The 18,557-nt window shown below is 38.3% G+C and overlaps 1 protein-coding gene across 7 annotated transcripts in view; it reads left to right on the forward strand.

Moving 5' to 3' along the window:
• Positions 1-18,239, forward strand: part of NUDT9 (nudix hydrolase homolog 9) — a 37,881-nt gene extending 19,642 nt beyond the window's left edge. For 4 of the 7 annotated variants that reach the window (XM_011627342.2, XM_088874606.1, XM_088874604.1 and 1 more), the window contains exons 5-9: positions 2,848-2,906; positions 5,298-5,446; positions 15,177-15,320; positions 17,007-17,165; positions 17,885-18,239. In XM_011627342.2, the coding sequence (XP_011625644.1) occupies positions 2,848-2,906; positions 5,298-5,446; positions 15,177-15,320; positions 17,007-17,165; positions 17,885-17,980 (607 nt within the window). In that variant the 3' untranslated portion in view covers positions 17,981-18,239. The remainder of the gene's footprint in view (positions 1-2,847; positions 2,907-5,297; positions 5,447-15,176; positions 15,321-17,006; positions 17,166-17,884) is intronic. The other 3 variants (XM_088874603.1, XM_088874602.1, XM_088874607.1) reach the window with 2 other exon arrangements.
• Positions 18,240-18,557: the final 318 nt, after the last annotated feature.

Genomic DNA, 18,557 nt, shown 5'->3' on the forward strand with positions numbered 1-18,557 from the left:
ATAAAACCTTGCTCAATGAAATTAATCCTTTTGAAATATTTGCATATATCCTTTTCCTAATTTGTATATCCTAATAATTTTGTCATAAAATCTCCGGCAATATGATTAGGATATTGCTAATTTTCAGAAGACAACTATATCCTAATCATATTACCAGAGATTATTAGGATATACAAATTGGGAAAATGATTTATGCAAATATTTTCAAAGGATTAATTTCATTGAGCAAGGTTTTATTCTGAGATATAAAGACGAAATTCGTTATAATCATGAAGCATCCAGCATAAAGCCACCGACAGCAGTCCAACTACTAATCAACTTCTACAAAAATTTCAAAAATTGCATGAATTGCTAAGCTGGAGGACATTTTTGTATGACTCATTATAAAGAATTCAACGACATTATTGAAGATGAGTCACCAGTGGAGTCTCCAAAATCATCTCAAAATATCTCGCATATAAACCATACATGGTTTTCCTGAAGTAGTTTTACTTTATAAAGAGCGGATTTGCTTTTTATGAGTGGTTTTACTATTTACCTTTCAGTGTGTGGAAGAGTGAGTGTCGAGTGTAGGTAATTTTGGTTTTGTAGTTGTTGATTTTATATTTACTTTTAAGTGGATATAAATAAGAGTGACATGTGGATGTACCTAATGTACCAGGGTGCTGTATAAGTGGCATGTGGATGTACCTAATGTACCAGGGTACTGTATGATTTTTCTTTTTGTCTATGGTTTAGCCCCATGGTTTAGTAAACCACCGTGTTTCATTATAAATATGTAGCCCCTTTGTATGAAATAAATCAGAAATTGAGTTTGCAGTTTGCAAAATTAATTGGGTAACCAAACCCGGTAGAGTCATCGCGCTCTAAGAGTCCTTTGGTGGACTCGTCTAACCCCGTTTCCGGACAAAACTTGGGATATCGAGGCGCTCTTTTACTGTGAGCAACTGAGCATAATACCAGTTAGGGACATCGTTTAGTATTGTTAACTGTTCCGGTAGTTGATCTGACCGAGAGGGCTAGCAAGTCGCAGCCCTTAAAAGGATATTTCAGTAGACTATTGCCAATTGAGCATAATACTCATCCCCCCGTCGTCAAGCTTCTCACTTATTTGCTTTCTACCCCACTATTGCCTGTTGTTCCAGGTAACCTTTTTATATCAAAAAATTTCAAAAAATAGAGTCAGTTCTGTGTTTGTTTGTAAATCCTTCTTTAATTCTGCATCTTTATTTTTCTCTTCAGTCCTTTCTTTTTACCTCTTTGACGAAGTGTAGATGTGCTTCTAGAGTCTTATGTGATCGACACATACCAATGAAACTGAAGGAGAAGTTCTATCGAATGACTGTAAGATTAACCATGCTCTATAAGACAACATATTGGGTAGTCAAGAAACCACATATCTATAGAATGAGTGTAGCTGAGATAATGATGTTGAGATGGATGAGAGGCAATACAAGAAAGCATAGAATTTGGAATGAATACATCTGAGAGAGCTTAGGGATAGCTCCAATAGTCAATAAGATGAGGGGAAGTAACATAGGTGGTCTGGTCCTGTGTGGCGTTGATCTAGAACACCGCTTAGGACGTGTGATTTGGTTCAAGTGGAAGGCTCTAGAAAGGCAAGGAGAATACCTAAAAGGATATGGGTTCAAGTGAGATAAGATATGATGACTTATAATTTAAGTGAGGGTATGGCCCTTGATAGAGACGAATGGGGAAACAAGATTCTTGTATCCGACCCCAAATAGTTGACATAAGGCTTGGATGGTGATGATAATAAGTAATAATTATTCAAATCTATGTTCCTTAAACTTTTCAAAGGAAAAGAGATTCTTAAATCCATATCAATCATAAAGGGAAAGTTTTAGATGTATTATCACATTTAATGTAGGGAATGGTAGGTCTTGGATTGGTGTGATCCAAAAATCTCATTTAATATAAGGAATGACAGGTCCTACAATGTCACAAATAGTTTTGGGATTTTGACCTGTTATCTTTTAAAAAAGTGCACAAGAGGGACAATGATCTCTCTCTCTCTCTCTCTCTCTCTCTCTCTCTCTTTCTCTCTATATTTGTATACTTATTCGCCAATCTACCTCATTTTTTTTTTCATTATTTTTACATTAAATATAAATGAAGGGGGATATGTGAAGGAAAGGGCAGGAGTTGCATACGATTTGACCGCAATAATATCCTTTGTCATCATATAAAATGTAATATAAAATAAAATATTTGAAGTCTGGTATTGTGAAGCACTTATATAAGAAGGTTCATGTAAATGAGTTATTACTTTCATATTTTGTTTGAGTAGATTTGTTGTGAGTATAAGGAAAAATATTTCTAATATGTAAGTTAGCATTCATAAAAGAAAAAATTTTATATATTACTTTGCATGTAAATATTTTAATAAATTTGCAATTAATATTTAATTTTTTAAAACTTCTTTAGTTTTATAGTTTATTGTATGGGCACCCCATCGCACTCCCAACTAGGAAACTCCTAGTAAGCAAGATTTCCCTGTTCCTGCCTCCAACAATTATGGTTAGGATATATATGATCTTAGCATTGTTAACTATAAACAAAGGCATAACTAACATGTAAAGGTGTTGGAGTGGAAATAAATATCTCCTAGAATTTGTAGAATGACACTAGATTACAGTTTGCTCTTTATGACATTCACTTCTACTATTATATTTTGTTTTTGACTAATCTAAGAAAGTCTGATTAAATCTGTTGATGCATCTTGGAAATTATTTTCTCAAGGATAGTTGCTCTGGAAAATTTTTGGAAAGGATTGTTTTTCTCCGTAGTTTATTTTCTCCTTAAGAACTCACTTTGCTTTTTCAGGACATTTGTTGGCACCAACTTAAGTCCTCTTTGGGAGAAATTCCTTATTTCAGATGAAAGTAAGTGAATCATTAAGTAGATTGCTGAGCATGTAGAGGTTAACTTGTCCTTTCATTTCTGTCATACTTGTTTTGTATCATTGTTGCTCCAAAACTTCCTTAGAGTTGACCCAGAATAAGTGATTTGAATAAAGAGCACCTTTTAGGAATCAACCCTCCTAGGAGCAAAAGCTGCCTAATGTGGGGTTTGATGATAAAAAACAAATAAAACATAAAAATAAATAAATAAGTAAATAGATAATAATTCTCTTTTGCCTTTATCTATGAAAAACAAGGATAATGTCAGGGGCATATATTTGGAATGCCCTTAACGGAAGGAAAAGATAAGGTAGTGACCGGGTGTCCAAATGGTGCCTTAGCATTGTTTTTTATGATGCTACTCATACAGTCCATTCCTTTGAATCATTGTTTTAGAACTTGCCAAGTTGACTTGGGACTCATTTGCATTGACTCAGTCGAGACATGTGTCTCACAGCTCAAGACTTGGCATGTCGCATATTTTTATCCAATGCGAATTCTTCTGAGGAAGGGTGATTGATGCAGCCCAAAATATTGCTCTCGAGTATCTACACAAGAGAGATAAGCTTAAAGTTCACAAGAGGAACCACAAAAGGGGCAATTTGTCATTGAGTCTATCCTTTTATGTCTTTTATTTATTTCTTGAGTATTTTTATTCATTTTGAGGCATAGGTTGTAATTTCTAAAGTCTTTTATGTCTCTTTATTCACTTAAAATCTTTTATAATAAAGGGCCACGATTAGATTAGATGGATGGCCATGATTAAGTTTTGTTTAGGGTTTTCTTATATAAAGGATGTATTCAAGCATAATGGATGATGTTATGTACTTTTATTCAAAACCCTAGAGCAACAATCGCTCCTTCTTCTGTCTTTGGCTTTTACAGCGATCGTCCCCGTTTTCTTCTTTGCTAAAACCCTAGCTCAAGCTACTAGGTTTGTGCCACATATGCTGTATGTGTGGCAAGTTAGTTTATGCATGCACCATCTTCCCATCACTTCGAGGCTGTTTATTGCATTTTACGATATTGAAATTTGCTCCATGGAGAGAACTACTTTATACCAGTCATAGTCACCTTGATGTACAAGGTTTCCGCGATGCGGATTGGGCTGGGTGTTCTTTTGATCAATGATCCACCAATGGCTACTTTATGATAGTGGGTGGTAACTTAGTTAGCTCGAAGTGTAAGAAGCTGAATGTTGTAGCTCGATCTTCTGCATAAGCTGAGTATCGAGCAATGGCAAGTGCCATATATGAAATAATTTGACTCCATTCTCTTCTTCAAGTGGTGGGTGTTAATATATCAGCTCCTATTCCTCTACATTGTGATAATCAAGTGGCAATTGATATTGCTCCAAATGCTTTATTTTATGAATGAACCAAGCATATTGAAGTCGACAGTCACTTCGTTAAAGAAAAGGTCGTTTCAAAGACAATATGTACTCTATTTGTTCGATCTGAGATTCAATATACTGAGGCATCTACTCAAGCTTGGCTAAATGATACTTTTGACAAGCTTGGCATCTATTATATAGATGCTCCAGCTTGAGGGGGAGTATAGTGACTGTAACACTCATGTAACAGTGCTGTATAAGGCTACACCAGCCATGATTAGCAGTCTTGTATAATAGGTTGTGACGGCTACGTAACAGTTTTGCATAATGGGTTGTAAAAGCCATGTAATGGTCTTGCGTAATGGGCTATAACAGCCATGTAACAGTCTTGTATAATAGGCTGTAACAGCCATATAACAATCATACATAATAGGCTGTAAATCCCATAGGGATCTGTGTATATATAAGGCTTGTTGCCTCACAATTTGAATAGAGGGAAAAGATCACTATAAATTCTTTATCTTGTGCTTGAATTTATTGTCTCTCTTTTTTCTCTCAATCTTAACAAAAACAATATACAAAGCTTAGTTTTGAAAAGTCTCATGCGACCATCCACTGCAGTGGATAAACTAACGACATGATGGATTTACTGTAGACATTGTTACTTAAGAAGGAATCAATGACTTATTAATTGCTTGAAGCTCTTGAGAGAAAATTCCTTTATGAGAGAGAGAGAGAGAGAGAGAGAGAGAGAGAGAGAGAGAGAGAGAATCCTGCTTGTGCAACAAGTGGGAAAATGCAAAGGTTAGGTTTTAAGCTTTTGAGAATAACTGCCCCTAAATGAATCGGTTAATTGATTTTGAATTGTGTTCTTTTGGTTTAAATTTTTGCCATGGATGAATATGGGTAGTAGAGTAGGTTGGTAATGTGTATGGAAAACAAGTGGAGCTAGGTGTAAGGAACAATGTTTGCAGCCTCAGTCCTTTTTAATTTTCCCTTTTATTCTTTTTTTCTTTTATTACACTTTCTTAATTTTACAGATGACTCCATATGTGGCCAACACACAGCAAGTCCATTGGGAAATGGTGCTGTCGTAGAGAGTGCTGATGGTAAAATTCTTGTTTTGCAAAGAAGCTATAATGTGGGAGAATTTCCCGGTCATTATGTTTTTCCTGGAGGACATTCTGAGGTAAGTTATCTGCAAGCTACTATGGTTTGATGGTTTTAGCAGCATATCTTGATCCTCTTATTGGTAAGGTAAGATAATATTGTCAGTAATAAACAAAGATAAATTTATTAAAAAAATCAAATACCTGAAGTAACCATGGTATCTTAGACTGTAGAAGAAGAAAGGGGAAATCTTCAAAAAGGAAGAACTGGAAAAGAAGGGAGCTAATGAAGGGGTGGTTGTGGTTGGATTCATGCCTCTTACAAGGGAAGAAAAAAGAAGACTGATTAGCCCTACATGAAATAAGAAGTACCTTCCCCAAAAACAATGATTAAGAAAAGAAATAAGAACTATGCTTTTCAGGTAGGTGGATAATGGAACACCAATGCTGTGCAGTGATGCTCTGCAACCAAACTCCGCAAAAGAATGATTTAGAAATGGTGAGGGTAAACCCTCTCTCTGACCTATGCTCTACTTTCTCTTTTCACATTCCTCCTCTCTCCTTAAAGAGGGGAGTGAGGTACCTTGCGACCGACTCCTTTCTTTCACCCTTTTTACTCTTAACAGAATGAACACCAGGAAACAAAAACTAGCACCACCCATAGTAAATACAAATACCCTACTACCTCCTTTATACCATTATTACCATAAACTCATTTACTGCCAATAAATCTCCTCTTCAAATCACTGTACATTATCCAGATACAATGGCTCTACATTCCAGTAATCCTCACTCCAAGGTAAGCTTACCTAGACAGACCTTTTATTGCCATCATTGTAAAAGAGAGATTTTTTTTTTAAAAAAAAAAAAACCACCCAGCCCTAGTGCCTGGAAATCGACTGCAGACACCTCCACCCACATAAATCCACCACCAATATACAAAACATATGCACAAGCCATACAAAGCACTGAATGGCTTCATCACCAACTCCACTCTACCAGCCCATAGCCTCTGAATCCAAGCCCCAAATCTAAAACCAACCTTTCCTTTCTATACCACCCTCACCATAGACATTTGCAATCTGAAAAGAGAATAACCTTCTTAAAACATTTATGCATAGCTCGCTTCACCCCCCAAGATATAAAACTATTCTAAAATGAGCAGCTCACACATGGAAATGAGCCCAAGTATCTTGCCATACTCTGTCAAAACGATATCACGTCTTTTCTTTCCCCATGAAGGAAATGGTCGAGAGTGCCATCAAAAACAGAAACCTTTCCTTTAGCAGAGGATAACTATCTCTTTCCTATTGGACCCTTTCTTTCCTGCCATACCCCAAAACAAAAAGAAGGATCCTCATCCACGGCATCCCGATGCATTCTTGCTATTCCTCCACATTCACAGCAATCTGTGATCGCTGTAGAGGATTTATCAGACTAGACCAAAATCAATCTCGTAAGAAGGTTCTGTCATTATCCTGATTCATCCAAACCACAAACATCCATTCCCCCAGCAAAATTACCCTTCAGATTGAGAATCTTTGCTACTGATTTGCATCTCCAATTAATAAGCTTCACCAAGATTTATTTGCGCATAGGAGCAACCAAGACTCGAAGGTTGACTTCCGAACCCCAAGAGATGATCTTGGGACCACTAAGCTATCAAAGGCTGCCTTGGTAGTCTGCAGAGACCGTTACACCATATGGTGCCCAAGGAGGATACGTAGCAAAACAAGAGGACATCAGTCAGATGCAGTACTTCCTGAGCCAGCCATAATTCCATCTCACAACCCCAAACCGCATCCACCGAACCCAGACCTGCCACCTACTCTACCATCCCACAAATCGTAAACCCAAACTTTCTGAAACCTGCCACATCAGCTGAGCCACTACCCCAAACCTAATCCACTCATTATATCATCAAAATACAACATGATCTATGCGAAAAATCATGGCTCCTTAAATTATAGACAAGAACCACTGCCTACATCCACACCTTCACCCAACCTCACAGCCTAGGCTAGATCTACTAGAGGTCTCTTTCTCTTGCAATGTTGCCACCTCGCCACTGTCATCATTATCTTTTGTCACTGAAGTGTTAGTCACCAATCTCGATCCTCTCATTCTCATTGGCACGGCCACACAGCAAACATGCTCACCCTTGAAGTTCACACCCAGTTAAATGTTGGCCGTTCATCCATAGATATCCCACGACCTGAGCTGCCACCTCACATCCCTATTGAGGTTGAAGATCCTAGCCTAGTCACATCACCAAATATTTGGCATCAGAAAGCTTGGTTACATAAGGCCCATTTAATGAAACATTAATTTTCCATAACTCTTGAAGAGACACATTCTAGTCCCTGTCATATCCAACTCCTAGCCACAAATCTGTGATGATCCTCCCTCTCAACTACGCCAAACCGTCACATCATCTCCCACACCACCCCCAAACTGTCATGTCATATTGCCTCAATCATGCCATTTCAACACTCCCTTAGACCCCATCCCGCAAAGACAGAGACAACTACCTCAACCCTCCATTCAACTACCTTCCCAATCTTTTCACTACCCCAAATCCCCCACTCCCCTTTGTTAGTTTGCCCCCAATACTCCTTTGAAGTAATTTTCCCATTTGCCCCCAGCTGCGACCTAGTAGCAGTCCCTCTCAATATTCTTTCACCTCTCCCCTTGGACCTTGATTTTGATTGGCTCGATAATCTTATTCCCCTCCCTTTAGAGTTAGTTTCAGCCATTTCTATCTTCCTACTTTTTTTATGTTTTCTCCCACCATAGTAATTCTTTTTTCCAACCTGTTGCCTCCACTTCCACCACCATTGTTCCACCCATCCATTTTTTCTGCTCCTAACCTTATCCCTTCTACTTGGCCCATCCATGCCTTCCTTCCAACCAAGCACTATCAACCATCCCCCTCATTCCCCACTATAGGTCACTTCTACCCTACACACAGATGTCACCCTTGGTAATAGCACCATGCAGCCTCATAGTCCTAGAGCTCAATACCTCCCTATGCTAATCTCTGTATTTAAACATATGAATCTCCTTCATCAATCTCTGAACTCAACCCTAGTGGCCCCATCGGCGGAAGCGACTCGGGAGACAGCCTAGGCATTGGATGAGGAGATCCAATGCATCAACCACAATGAACCCCACCTTATGGAGATATTGGAAGATACAGGTTTCAGCTGCGATGATTCTGCCACTAATGTTTTTGAAATCCTTCATAACAATAAGTTCCAAAAAGGACCCATAACTTCTTAATTTGTCATTTGCAATAAACTATTATGTTGGACTCCCTCAGAGTCAGAAATCTCCTACCGTTTCCAATACTCTATCCCCTAGGCGCTACCCTAGGTGCCTACCTTCCTCTGCACATCCTCTCAAGCGAGGATACTCTCTTAGAACATTCAGGGGATCAGTGACCTCCCAAGGGAAAGATGCCCTCTCCTTCTCTCACAAATTTGCTCCAAATACTTATGTTATCTTAGAAACCAAAGCTCGCCTCCCCCAACTTCCCAACATTAGAAGTATCTAGGGTAGAAGGCCTTGTGAGTGTAATTCTTTAGAAGCCATAAAAGCCTTTGGAGGTATTTGGGTCATCTAGGACCCTCCATCTATTCCCTCTCTTCTAGCTTTATAAGGTTATAATCAGTATTACTATACCGTGTTAGATCCTCCAACGCCTTTCCTGGAAGTTACAGTAGTTCAGGGGCCCAACAAACCTAACCTTACGCAAGCTTTTTGGGATATGCTAAGTTCAACAACTATTCCCCCCTGTAACCCTTGGGAACTTGGTGGAGACTCAATGTGATTGAATCGTCGCCATGAGTCCAACCGACATAGTAGACTCTTATCCAGTCCTACAGGAAGAAAATGCCTTCCATTCTTCCTCTCACAACGCATTCTTTTTTGATATACCACTTAATGGCTCCTCCTTCACTTGGTCCAACCACTCCTTCAACCCCCTTCCCAAATCCGATCGTTTGCTTATCTTACCAGAATGTGAAGATCAGTTCCGTGGCACCCACTCCTCTTTAGCCAAACTTACTTCAGACCACATACCCATCCTCTTGGATAACCTACCTCTTTCTTCTAGCCCAAAACCCTTTAGATTTGAACTAGCTTGGCCCAAAGAGTAATCCTTTGATGATTTGGTCCCAAATTGGCCACCCTCCTCTATCCACTAAAGGGCAGGCTTTAGGCTTCAAAAGGAAATGACTTTACTAAAAAATGCAATCAAAGGGTGGAGACATTCCAACCCTGTCAATATCATGTCCCTCAAGGACTCTCTTATTAAGGAAGTTCAGTCGTTGACACAATTGAAGAGTCAAGGAATATTTACTCGGTTGAGCTAGAAAGGAGAAATGAGGCTAATACTGAATACATTCAAACTCTTAAAATGAAGCGATATACTGGTTTCAAAAAATACAGCTTTCTTTCACAAGATCACTAGCTCTTGATATAGAGCCAACATTATCCCCCAATTTTCCATCGGGCAAAACCTGTTTGTAGAATATGGAAACACTGGCCTCAGCCATTAAATCTTTCTTCCAAAAATTATTCACGGACTAAGGGCCTCTTCATCAATTTGTCGATCTAACTTTCCTTATCCTAAACCCCAACTCTACGGAAGTGGAGGATAGCTCTCAAGGTTTCCAACATTGGCAAAGACAAGGCACCAGGAGCTTATGGCTTTTTCGATGGCCTTCTCCAGGTTTTGTGACTCCTTTACCCTTGATTTCCTAGCTTGTTTCAATGAATTCTTTCACAAAGGAATCATTAACAAAGAAATGAATGCTACTTCATTGCTCTCATCCCCAAAGTTGAGGGAGCTGATGACTTATTCAGGCCCATTAATCTCCTCTACTCCACTTATAAAATGCTATCCAAGGTCCTTGCATTGAGCTTGAGAGCCATTCTAGATCAAGTCATTTCTCAACATCTGAGCGGCTAATAATAGATTGATTCTAGATGGGGCCTTTGTTGCCCATGTAGCTTTACATCACAAACACCAAACTAAGAAGCTTGGACTCATTCTGAAACTGGATTGAGAAAAGGCCTACGACTGCATCTATTGGTCTATCCTTGAATCATCATCATCATCATCATAGACTTTTCCCAATTAATTGGGGTCGGCTACAGGAATCCTGGTTTGTCATTCTGCTCTATTAAAGACCATACTCTCAGTGAGTCCATAAGTCCTCATATCCTTTCAGCCTACTTCCAACCACATTCTTTTGGGTTTACCCCTTGCCCTTTTCAGTTCTTCTACTTGAATTAACTCCTTCCTCCTAACAGGTGCTATACTTGGTCGACACCACACATGACCAACCTACCTAAGTCTACTATCTTTCATCTTATTGCCTATTGGTGCCACACCAAAATTTTCCTGAATGGATTCATTTCAAAATTCTGGTCTATCCTTGAATAATTCCCCAAAATGAGATTTGGGTAGATTTGGAGAAAATGTATCTTTGGTTGCATCTCTTACACCTCTCTCTCTATCCTCGTCAATGACACTCCCAAATGACGCTTTTCCTCATCAATGGGGCTCCTTCAAGGGGACCTTCTATCCTGTTTTCTCATTCCTATGGTGGCTGAGACCTTTGTTTGATATCATTCCAGATTATACCAAGAAATATATCTCAGATTTCAAACCATCAAGGGGGGATGTGAAACTTGTCACCTCTAATACACCGATGATACTTTGGTATTCTGTGATGCGAATGTTGAACAGTTAGACAATGTATGGTTATTTTCTCCAATGCTCTGAATAGCCTCTGGAATGAAATTGGACGTGCCAAATCTTAACCGATGAAGTCTCCGACAATCATCTCTCCTTCCATGCTAGTAGACTGGGATGTGGTATAGACCAACTTCCAGCCAAGTTCCTTGGCCTCCCTCTTTGCTTAGGTCAACCTAGAAAGGCTCTTTGGAACCCCATAGTTGAAAAGTTCAAGAAGAGGTTGGCTGCTTGGAAAAGCAGGTACTTCTCTCTCAGAGTTAAAAGTACTTACCTCAGAGACACCCTATTCAGTATCCCAATCTATTCCACGTCTAGGGATGGCAATGGGCCAGGCAGTCCGGCCCTATAAAGGTAGGGCTTAGGCCACGAACTGTGGCTTGAGGGCCGGGCTAGTGCCAGTGGCCCGGTTCCCTTGGCCAGAACCTTTTTTTTTCTTAGTTTTCTATTAATTTTCTTCATTTGTTTTTTGCCCGGCATGGGCCGAGTTTGCGGCGGCTCTATGTGGAAAAGGATTAGGCCAGGGTCAAGGCTGGCCTGGCCAGTCGGGGCCCATTATCCATGTTGTTCTTCAAAATGCCTTTGTGCATCATTAACTCTCACGAAAGACTTATGAGAAAATCTATCTGGTTTAGGCGATACTTTAAAAAATTAAGTCCACTTAATTGCTTGGAATCAAGTTTGCAAGCCTAAAAAGTTTGGAGGCCTTGGGATGTGCTGTCTTAAAAGCTGCTGAACTAGGCACTCATTGGCTAGTGGTGATGGCAGTTTACCACCAACCATAATCTTTTATGGTGGAAAGTGCTCTTTTAGAATTATCGTGTTGGGTTGGTTCCCTGAGAGGAATCAAGGCCTGCAGCTTTTTCCAGCATTTTCAAAATTTTGTTTGGCTAGCACAAGCTTTTCATGCTTTATATAAGATCCAAAGTTAATTAAGGAGAAAGAGTCATTTTATGGAATCATGCTTGGATAGGAAGAGTCATTTTATGGAATCACGCTTGGATAGGCGATCAATGTCCCAAAGATACGGCCCAATCTTTTTACAATAGCCTGTATCCATAATGCTATTGTGGCTCAATAATTGGAACACATCAGCTTCCACCAAACCTGGACACCCACCTTTAGGGGATCCCTCCATGACCATGAATGTGAGGATCTCATAGCTTTACATAGCGTTGTAGCTGCCTTTTACCTCATTGGACATGGAATGGACCAGGTGTGTGGGCCTGGTGTATGGAATGGACCAGGTGTATGGAAGGGACCAGTTCACAAAACTCTTGACCTTGCTTCCTCCCACATGCCTTCCATACACTATAAGGTTTGGTTCACCTCCAAAAATCCAAGCCTTGAAGTAGCTACTAATCTCCAATCAAAACTCTAGACCAACTCATGAGGAGAGGTTACAACGTTGCAAATATATGCTCACTTTGTGGATAAGAAGTAGAATCCCTCCCTCCTCTTTTTCTTCATTGCAATTTTGCTTCCAAAATTTGGGCCAGACATCTCAAAGACCTCAATTGGCAAATGGTTCACACAGGGGTTCATTGAACATCTATTCTCTGCCTATTTCTCCCCTACACATTGGCAGGTTTATTTCATTGGACAGCCTCCATCCTGGCTACACAATGGCAGGTTTCTCTCATACTGTATTGTATTTTTAAGAAAAAAAATGAAAACCCTATACCAACCGTAAGTGTGTGGCCTCCCCTAGTAGCGACCAATGGAGTGGAATGATGGGCATCACATACCCTTACATTTTATTCTTTTCAACAAAAATCTGAAATTGAAAACTTCTAAACCAAAAAATCTCAATTTGGATTAGTGAATAACTTAAAACTTCATAAGAGAGTTACTTAACACTCGATAGAAAGAGCTGGTCGAACATTCTTTTGCACTCTTGGTTGGCAAGTCACCCTCCAAATATATTCTCCTCCCCCAAAAAATGATAAATGCACCCTGTTACTTGAATTTCGTTATTTGAATCCCCTTTTGGGTAAATATTTGTAGTAGCTTTATTAGACTGTACATCTCTCTTGGTATATCTAGATAATAGACATGAGCATAAACTAAGAATATTTTGGAGCTACAAAGATAGTTATTAAATTGTTAGCACGACATAAAAGCATTCCTTCTAGAGTAACATTAATATGAATAACAGAAACTCTGTTATAGCCATTTCTGTACATTCAGTGCACTCGATAGATGGAGGAATACATAGAGTTGAACATAGTAAAATAAGAAACAGAAAGATTTCATTGAAATTGTTTGTTTGGAAATTCCGAAAGCTCATTATAGGCTCTCTCCATTGGAACAATTGAGCCGTTATCCTTTCACCAAAAAGTGGATTCCATTCTAATAGCTCCAAATAAATCAAGTACATGCATTAAGTTATGAAATGCTATAGTTCCTACATATGATTTATTTATTTATTCAGAAGTAATTCATTGAGATCATGCACCTTAATTCTTTTGTATCTCAGTTATGCAACATCCATGGCAGATTATTGTCCATAGCGAGGGTGCAAACCTCAACCACTTGTAATACTTTCAATCATAACTGTGTGTAGTCTTATAGCCCATCAGATTAAATAGAGCCTAGCATTTGCAGCTGGGCCTGTCACTCGACTGTTGAAAGGGGAGAATGGAGCTACTTCATGGCCATGGTGATTCCTTACGATGCAACCGGTTCTTGATTGTGATGGTTCTATTTCTCATTTTGCATAATTGTTAGTTTGGGCGCCTCCTGCGTTGGTTTGGTAAGAGTTTAGGCAATGCCTTATGTGGTTGACAGAGGTAAAAAAAAACCTGTTCGATAGACTTGTCTAATACTTCTCCATACATAAATAGTCATAGATTTTGTGAATGGCAAAAAATTAGAAAACCATATTTTTTCATGAGATTGCAGTTTGGTACTTGTCAACTGTGAAGCAGAACAATGCATGAGCTTTATCAATGCGAGGCAAACAAAGGGTAAATTTGTAGAATTCTATTATGCTGCCTGGGAAATCTTAGGAGCAAGACCCATTTTGAGCTTTGCACCCAGCAATTTTAGAATCTTGGCCCAGCATCATTGTGGGAACTTTGTGCAAGATGGAGGGGAGCGGTCTTACTATTCATGCACTTCCCTAATAATGGTTGCAGAATTAATATAGTGTCACCTCTCTCTCATAGTTATGTGGAAGAACCGATTAAGCGAATAATTTATGTTGATTGACCAAACAAGTCTGATTGGTCTTCTTGTGCTAACAAATTGATGAGCTTGGAGTTTGGTATCAAAGGGAGCGCCCAAAATTCGAATCAGGACTTGCAAGGTGGTAATCAGTAGCAGATGACCTATAGATCATGGGAATGGGCTAAGGTTGTGGTGGTAGCACCCCACACCCTAGTCACCACGTTGTAGTTGCCATTCCCACCATTAATACCACCCCACTAACACTTTAAAAAAGCTAACTCCTAATCTACTTGAAAAAACAGGTAGGGGCCTGTCTTCCCCATTGAATTACCCAAAAAAAAAAAAACGACCTATAGATCAGAGCTTGGGTGTCAAACTTAGCCCTTTCCTGTTCATGTTAAGGTCCACAGATAAGCTGCCCATGTCAGCAAACTGCTCGATGATTCTCACTTTCTTGCTATGAGTTTATGTCTAATCATTTCGAGCTTGCTTGAACATGCTTTGGGTTTGACAGGTGTCCCATACCGGTCTAGCAGCATAATTTCCTTCACTATTCCTGCCTAACTTGAGCCAGGTTTTCATGAATCTTACTTCTAAGTAAATGATCATTGTATCACAAAACTTTTGGTAAAATCTGCAGCCTGAAGGTCCTCCATTATATCATTCTTGATACCTTTCCGGTTATTGTCATGACATTCCAAATTGCTGCTATTCACCAGATTTTGTTCTTATTCTCTCATGATTTTCCCAGGAAATGTAACTATTTTAATGTATTGAGAAAGAATTATATTGTTTTGTTATTTCATTGAAGATGGTCAGTATCTTTTTTAGCATTTGATCATTTGATAGTGATCCCAATGCACACTATTTTGCAGCCTCAAGAAATTGGCATTTCATGTCATATACGTGATGAGGACACACGAAATAGTTCATGCCTAAATGATAAAGTTTCAGAAGAGATGTTTGATGGTATTACGCGTGAAGTAGTTGAAGAAATTGGTGTCCCTGCAGGCTCTCTTGTAAAGTATCTCATTCCCAGAACATTTATGATTTTATTTTGCTTTGCAGGTTGTGCAATTTGGGGGCATGTCTTGAAGATTATGCTTTCTTGTTAATCTTTAATAAGAAATGTGGGTAGAACCTACTTAGGTTCTGAAACTAGGAGCTGTAGATCATCCATTTAATTTTGTAGGTGATCGATATTATTCCATTCATTTTGTTTTTCTTTTCTTCTTTTTTTTTTTTTTTTGGCTTTCCCACAATATTTTATTTGTCTGTGAAACATCCAAAGATATTTTATTTAATACATCTAGGTTGACTGATCAGGAAAAACAAGCAAATCTGGATTGTAATAGAAACTATTAGTTGTTTGAAGCTTGATGGAGGCTTCTCCTTTTCCATTTGGGAGTTCCAATGGGAGCAGTATATTCTGGAACGGAACCCTAACCAAGTGCTAGGCTTCTGCAACTAAGATATGAATATTGTATTTGTTTTTTGTGGGAATTTTCCTTAAGTGGTTGTTTCTTACTTTCAGGTCTGTGTTTCATTAACAAATGGCTTTCCTATATTACCACCCTTTCTGTCTATATATTTTAGATCATAAGAGGGTATTGATCAAAAAGAGTATTTTATATCTCATGAAAGAGTGATTCTGGTATTTTATATTTCATAAAAGAGTGATTTTCTCTTTTGGTCATTTTGGGACTTGATCTTTGATAGACAAATTCCATCCCGATTGAAGTGATTTTATGGGTATACTATGTAGAAATCATCAAGCATGTAGAAATGTCCAATTTAAATTTCCATGTGAATTGGCCTAATTTTGGGTTTTCTTTTGAAGCTGCTTATCAATTTCATGGAGCATATAATTTCAATGCGAAATTGCAAATTGACTTGTTCAGGTTCATTTACATGAATCTGAAGTGTGACGCTCGGGAAATCGTTGTCTCATGGCCCACAAACTACAATAGTTCGTCGCTTACATGATTGTTTGCCTTGTTATTTTGATGTGGTCTGCTTTTAGAGGGCATAACTTTCCTTTTGGATGTCCATTGGATGCGTTCTGGGAAGTTGTTTCATTGGTCTCATCAATATTTACGTCTCATATTTCTATATGCTTTTCCTGATCTTGGTGTTTTGGGCCTCAAAATTTAGCTCAACTTTCAGTCACGAGATTCCTATGGATTTTTAGCGTGGTAAGGGTAGATTTAGGATTTCTATTTTTTGTTTTGGACTTACAAATTTTTCGATTTATTTCCTATTTCCTATTAGGGGTAGTTTTAGATGATTTAGTTGTTTATATAGTGATTAGGATTGATAGTAGACTCTTAAGGTTAACTAGGGTAGGAATTTGTGGTTAAGGATATAAATTGGAAATAGTGAGTCCTGTTTCTCTTGACAATTGTATTATATTTCTATTGAAACAAATTGAGTGGCCTTGCGCCTGGGAAGGAGGACTTGCAACTCTTGTTTGCTTCTTGTGTGATGCTAATGTGCTTTTCTTCCTTTGTGCGTGTTTCTAACTTTCTCCTACATTCTAGTTCATGCATTGGGTTTCCTTCAAAGTGTAGGTATTTGATAATGATGTAATATCTCTAGACAACAAATTTTGTAGTTGCAGTTTAATATGCAAGCCTTGCTTGTGATTTTCATTTCCTCTATTTAAAATTATGTTCTTGTAGTTTTGATCCTGACCTCCAATGCAGACATATCCAACATTTATTGGTATTTCCCGTCGATTGTTGAATGTTCGCCCAACAGCCTTTTTTCATGTTAAATGCCACATGGAGTCGGAGGATATTCGTCGGTTCTATTCAAATGCGCAAGATGGATATGAATCCACCCAGCTTTTTGCATTTTCTCAGGTTTGTGTAGATCTTTATAGATTGGAAATTCACAAATTGTTAAATGAGATTTATTTCCAATGGTTTCGACTTTATGGAAAATATTTTGTACAATGCATCAATCTTATAATGTAGAAGGAAGGCATACCTCAAAAACCCACCGCAAAAGGTTGTTTTGAAGCTAAAAAGCCTCTAAACGATCATCTCAACCTCGAGATGTATTGATATGAAAGAAAAGGATTTCGAGTATTAAAAGTAGTGCATCTTGTAACACATTATTTGAACTGTTCATTTTCAAGATTTTCAAATATTTATAGATCTGTTCGATTTATATTATTTTTGATGCCATAAATTTCATAATTAGGGATCGAAATAGAATTTACAGGCCATCATTTACAATTATTAACACCAAATTTGCATCTTTTGACATGGTTTGGAGGTGAGCCTTGCTTCAATTGTTTAAGGTTGTATGTTACAAGACTGTTCATTTTCAAGATTTTCAAATATTTATAGATCTGCTCGATTTATATTTTTTTTGATGCCATAAATTTTATAATTAGGGAACGAAATAGATTTTACAGGCCATCATTTACAATTCTTAACACCAAATTTTCATCTTTTGACAAGGTTTGGAGGTGAGCCTTGCTTCGATTGTTTAAGGTTGACACCTTATACAAATTGCACTGTAATTGTTTGACTCTTTTTCTTGTTAGTTTTGACAATAAGTTTTTGAATGACAGGATGAGTTGAGGAATGTCGCTTCCAAAATGCCTGGCTGTCATCAAGGTGGGCATGCATTATATGAATTAATGGTAAAGGAACAAAAGATTTTATGATAACTTTATGTAGCCCTCTGGTTATGCTTTCTGAAGATTATTCTATTAGAAATATATTATAGATCAATATATCGCCGACATATGTTTCAGACTTGATGATTGTTGACTCATTACATGTAATTTTCCAATAGAGATCGTCTTTGAGACTCATCTGAGTTGGGTTTATTAATACTCTAGTGGATGACACAGTATTGATTTACCACTGGAATGATTTGTATTATGTTGCTTATGGTATAGATTTATGATAGGCTTTGCAACTTATTGTTTGCATACCGTCATGCTTCAAGTGCATGTATAGGGTTTTTCTATATTTTACAAACTGCAACATACAAAGAGTTCAGGGAATTTCTCAGTGTTGTGTTTGGCAAGAGGTGTGATCATTTTCTGAATTTTTTGGGTAATTTATTTCAAAATAATTGATTCCATACTAAGTTTGTTTAGGGCATTTCAAACTCCCTGCCTCTTTGTTGGCCAAGGGAGGCCCACCTTCCTGTGGGACCAGTGCTTGCTCCCCTTTTTGTTTGCCTATAGAAAAACCCACCTTTTTTATCGGGCGATGGAATCACAAGCATTGTCT

This window comes from Amborella trichopoda, chromosome 8 (assembly GCF_054954075.1).
Source record: "Amborella trichopoda isolate Santa Cruz 75 chromosome 8, AtrichopodaSantaCruz75HAP2 v2.0, whole genome shotgun sequence".
In the NCBI taxonomy this organism is placed as follows: Eukaryota; Viridiplantae; Streptophyta; class Magnoliopsida; order Amborellales; family Amborellaceae; genus Amborella; species Amborella trichopoda.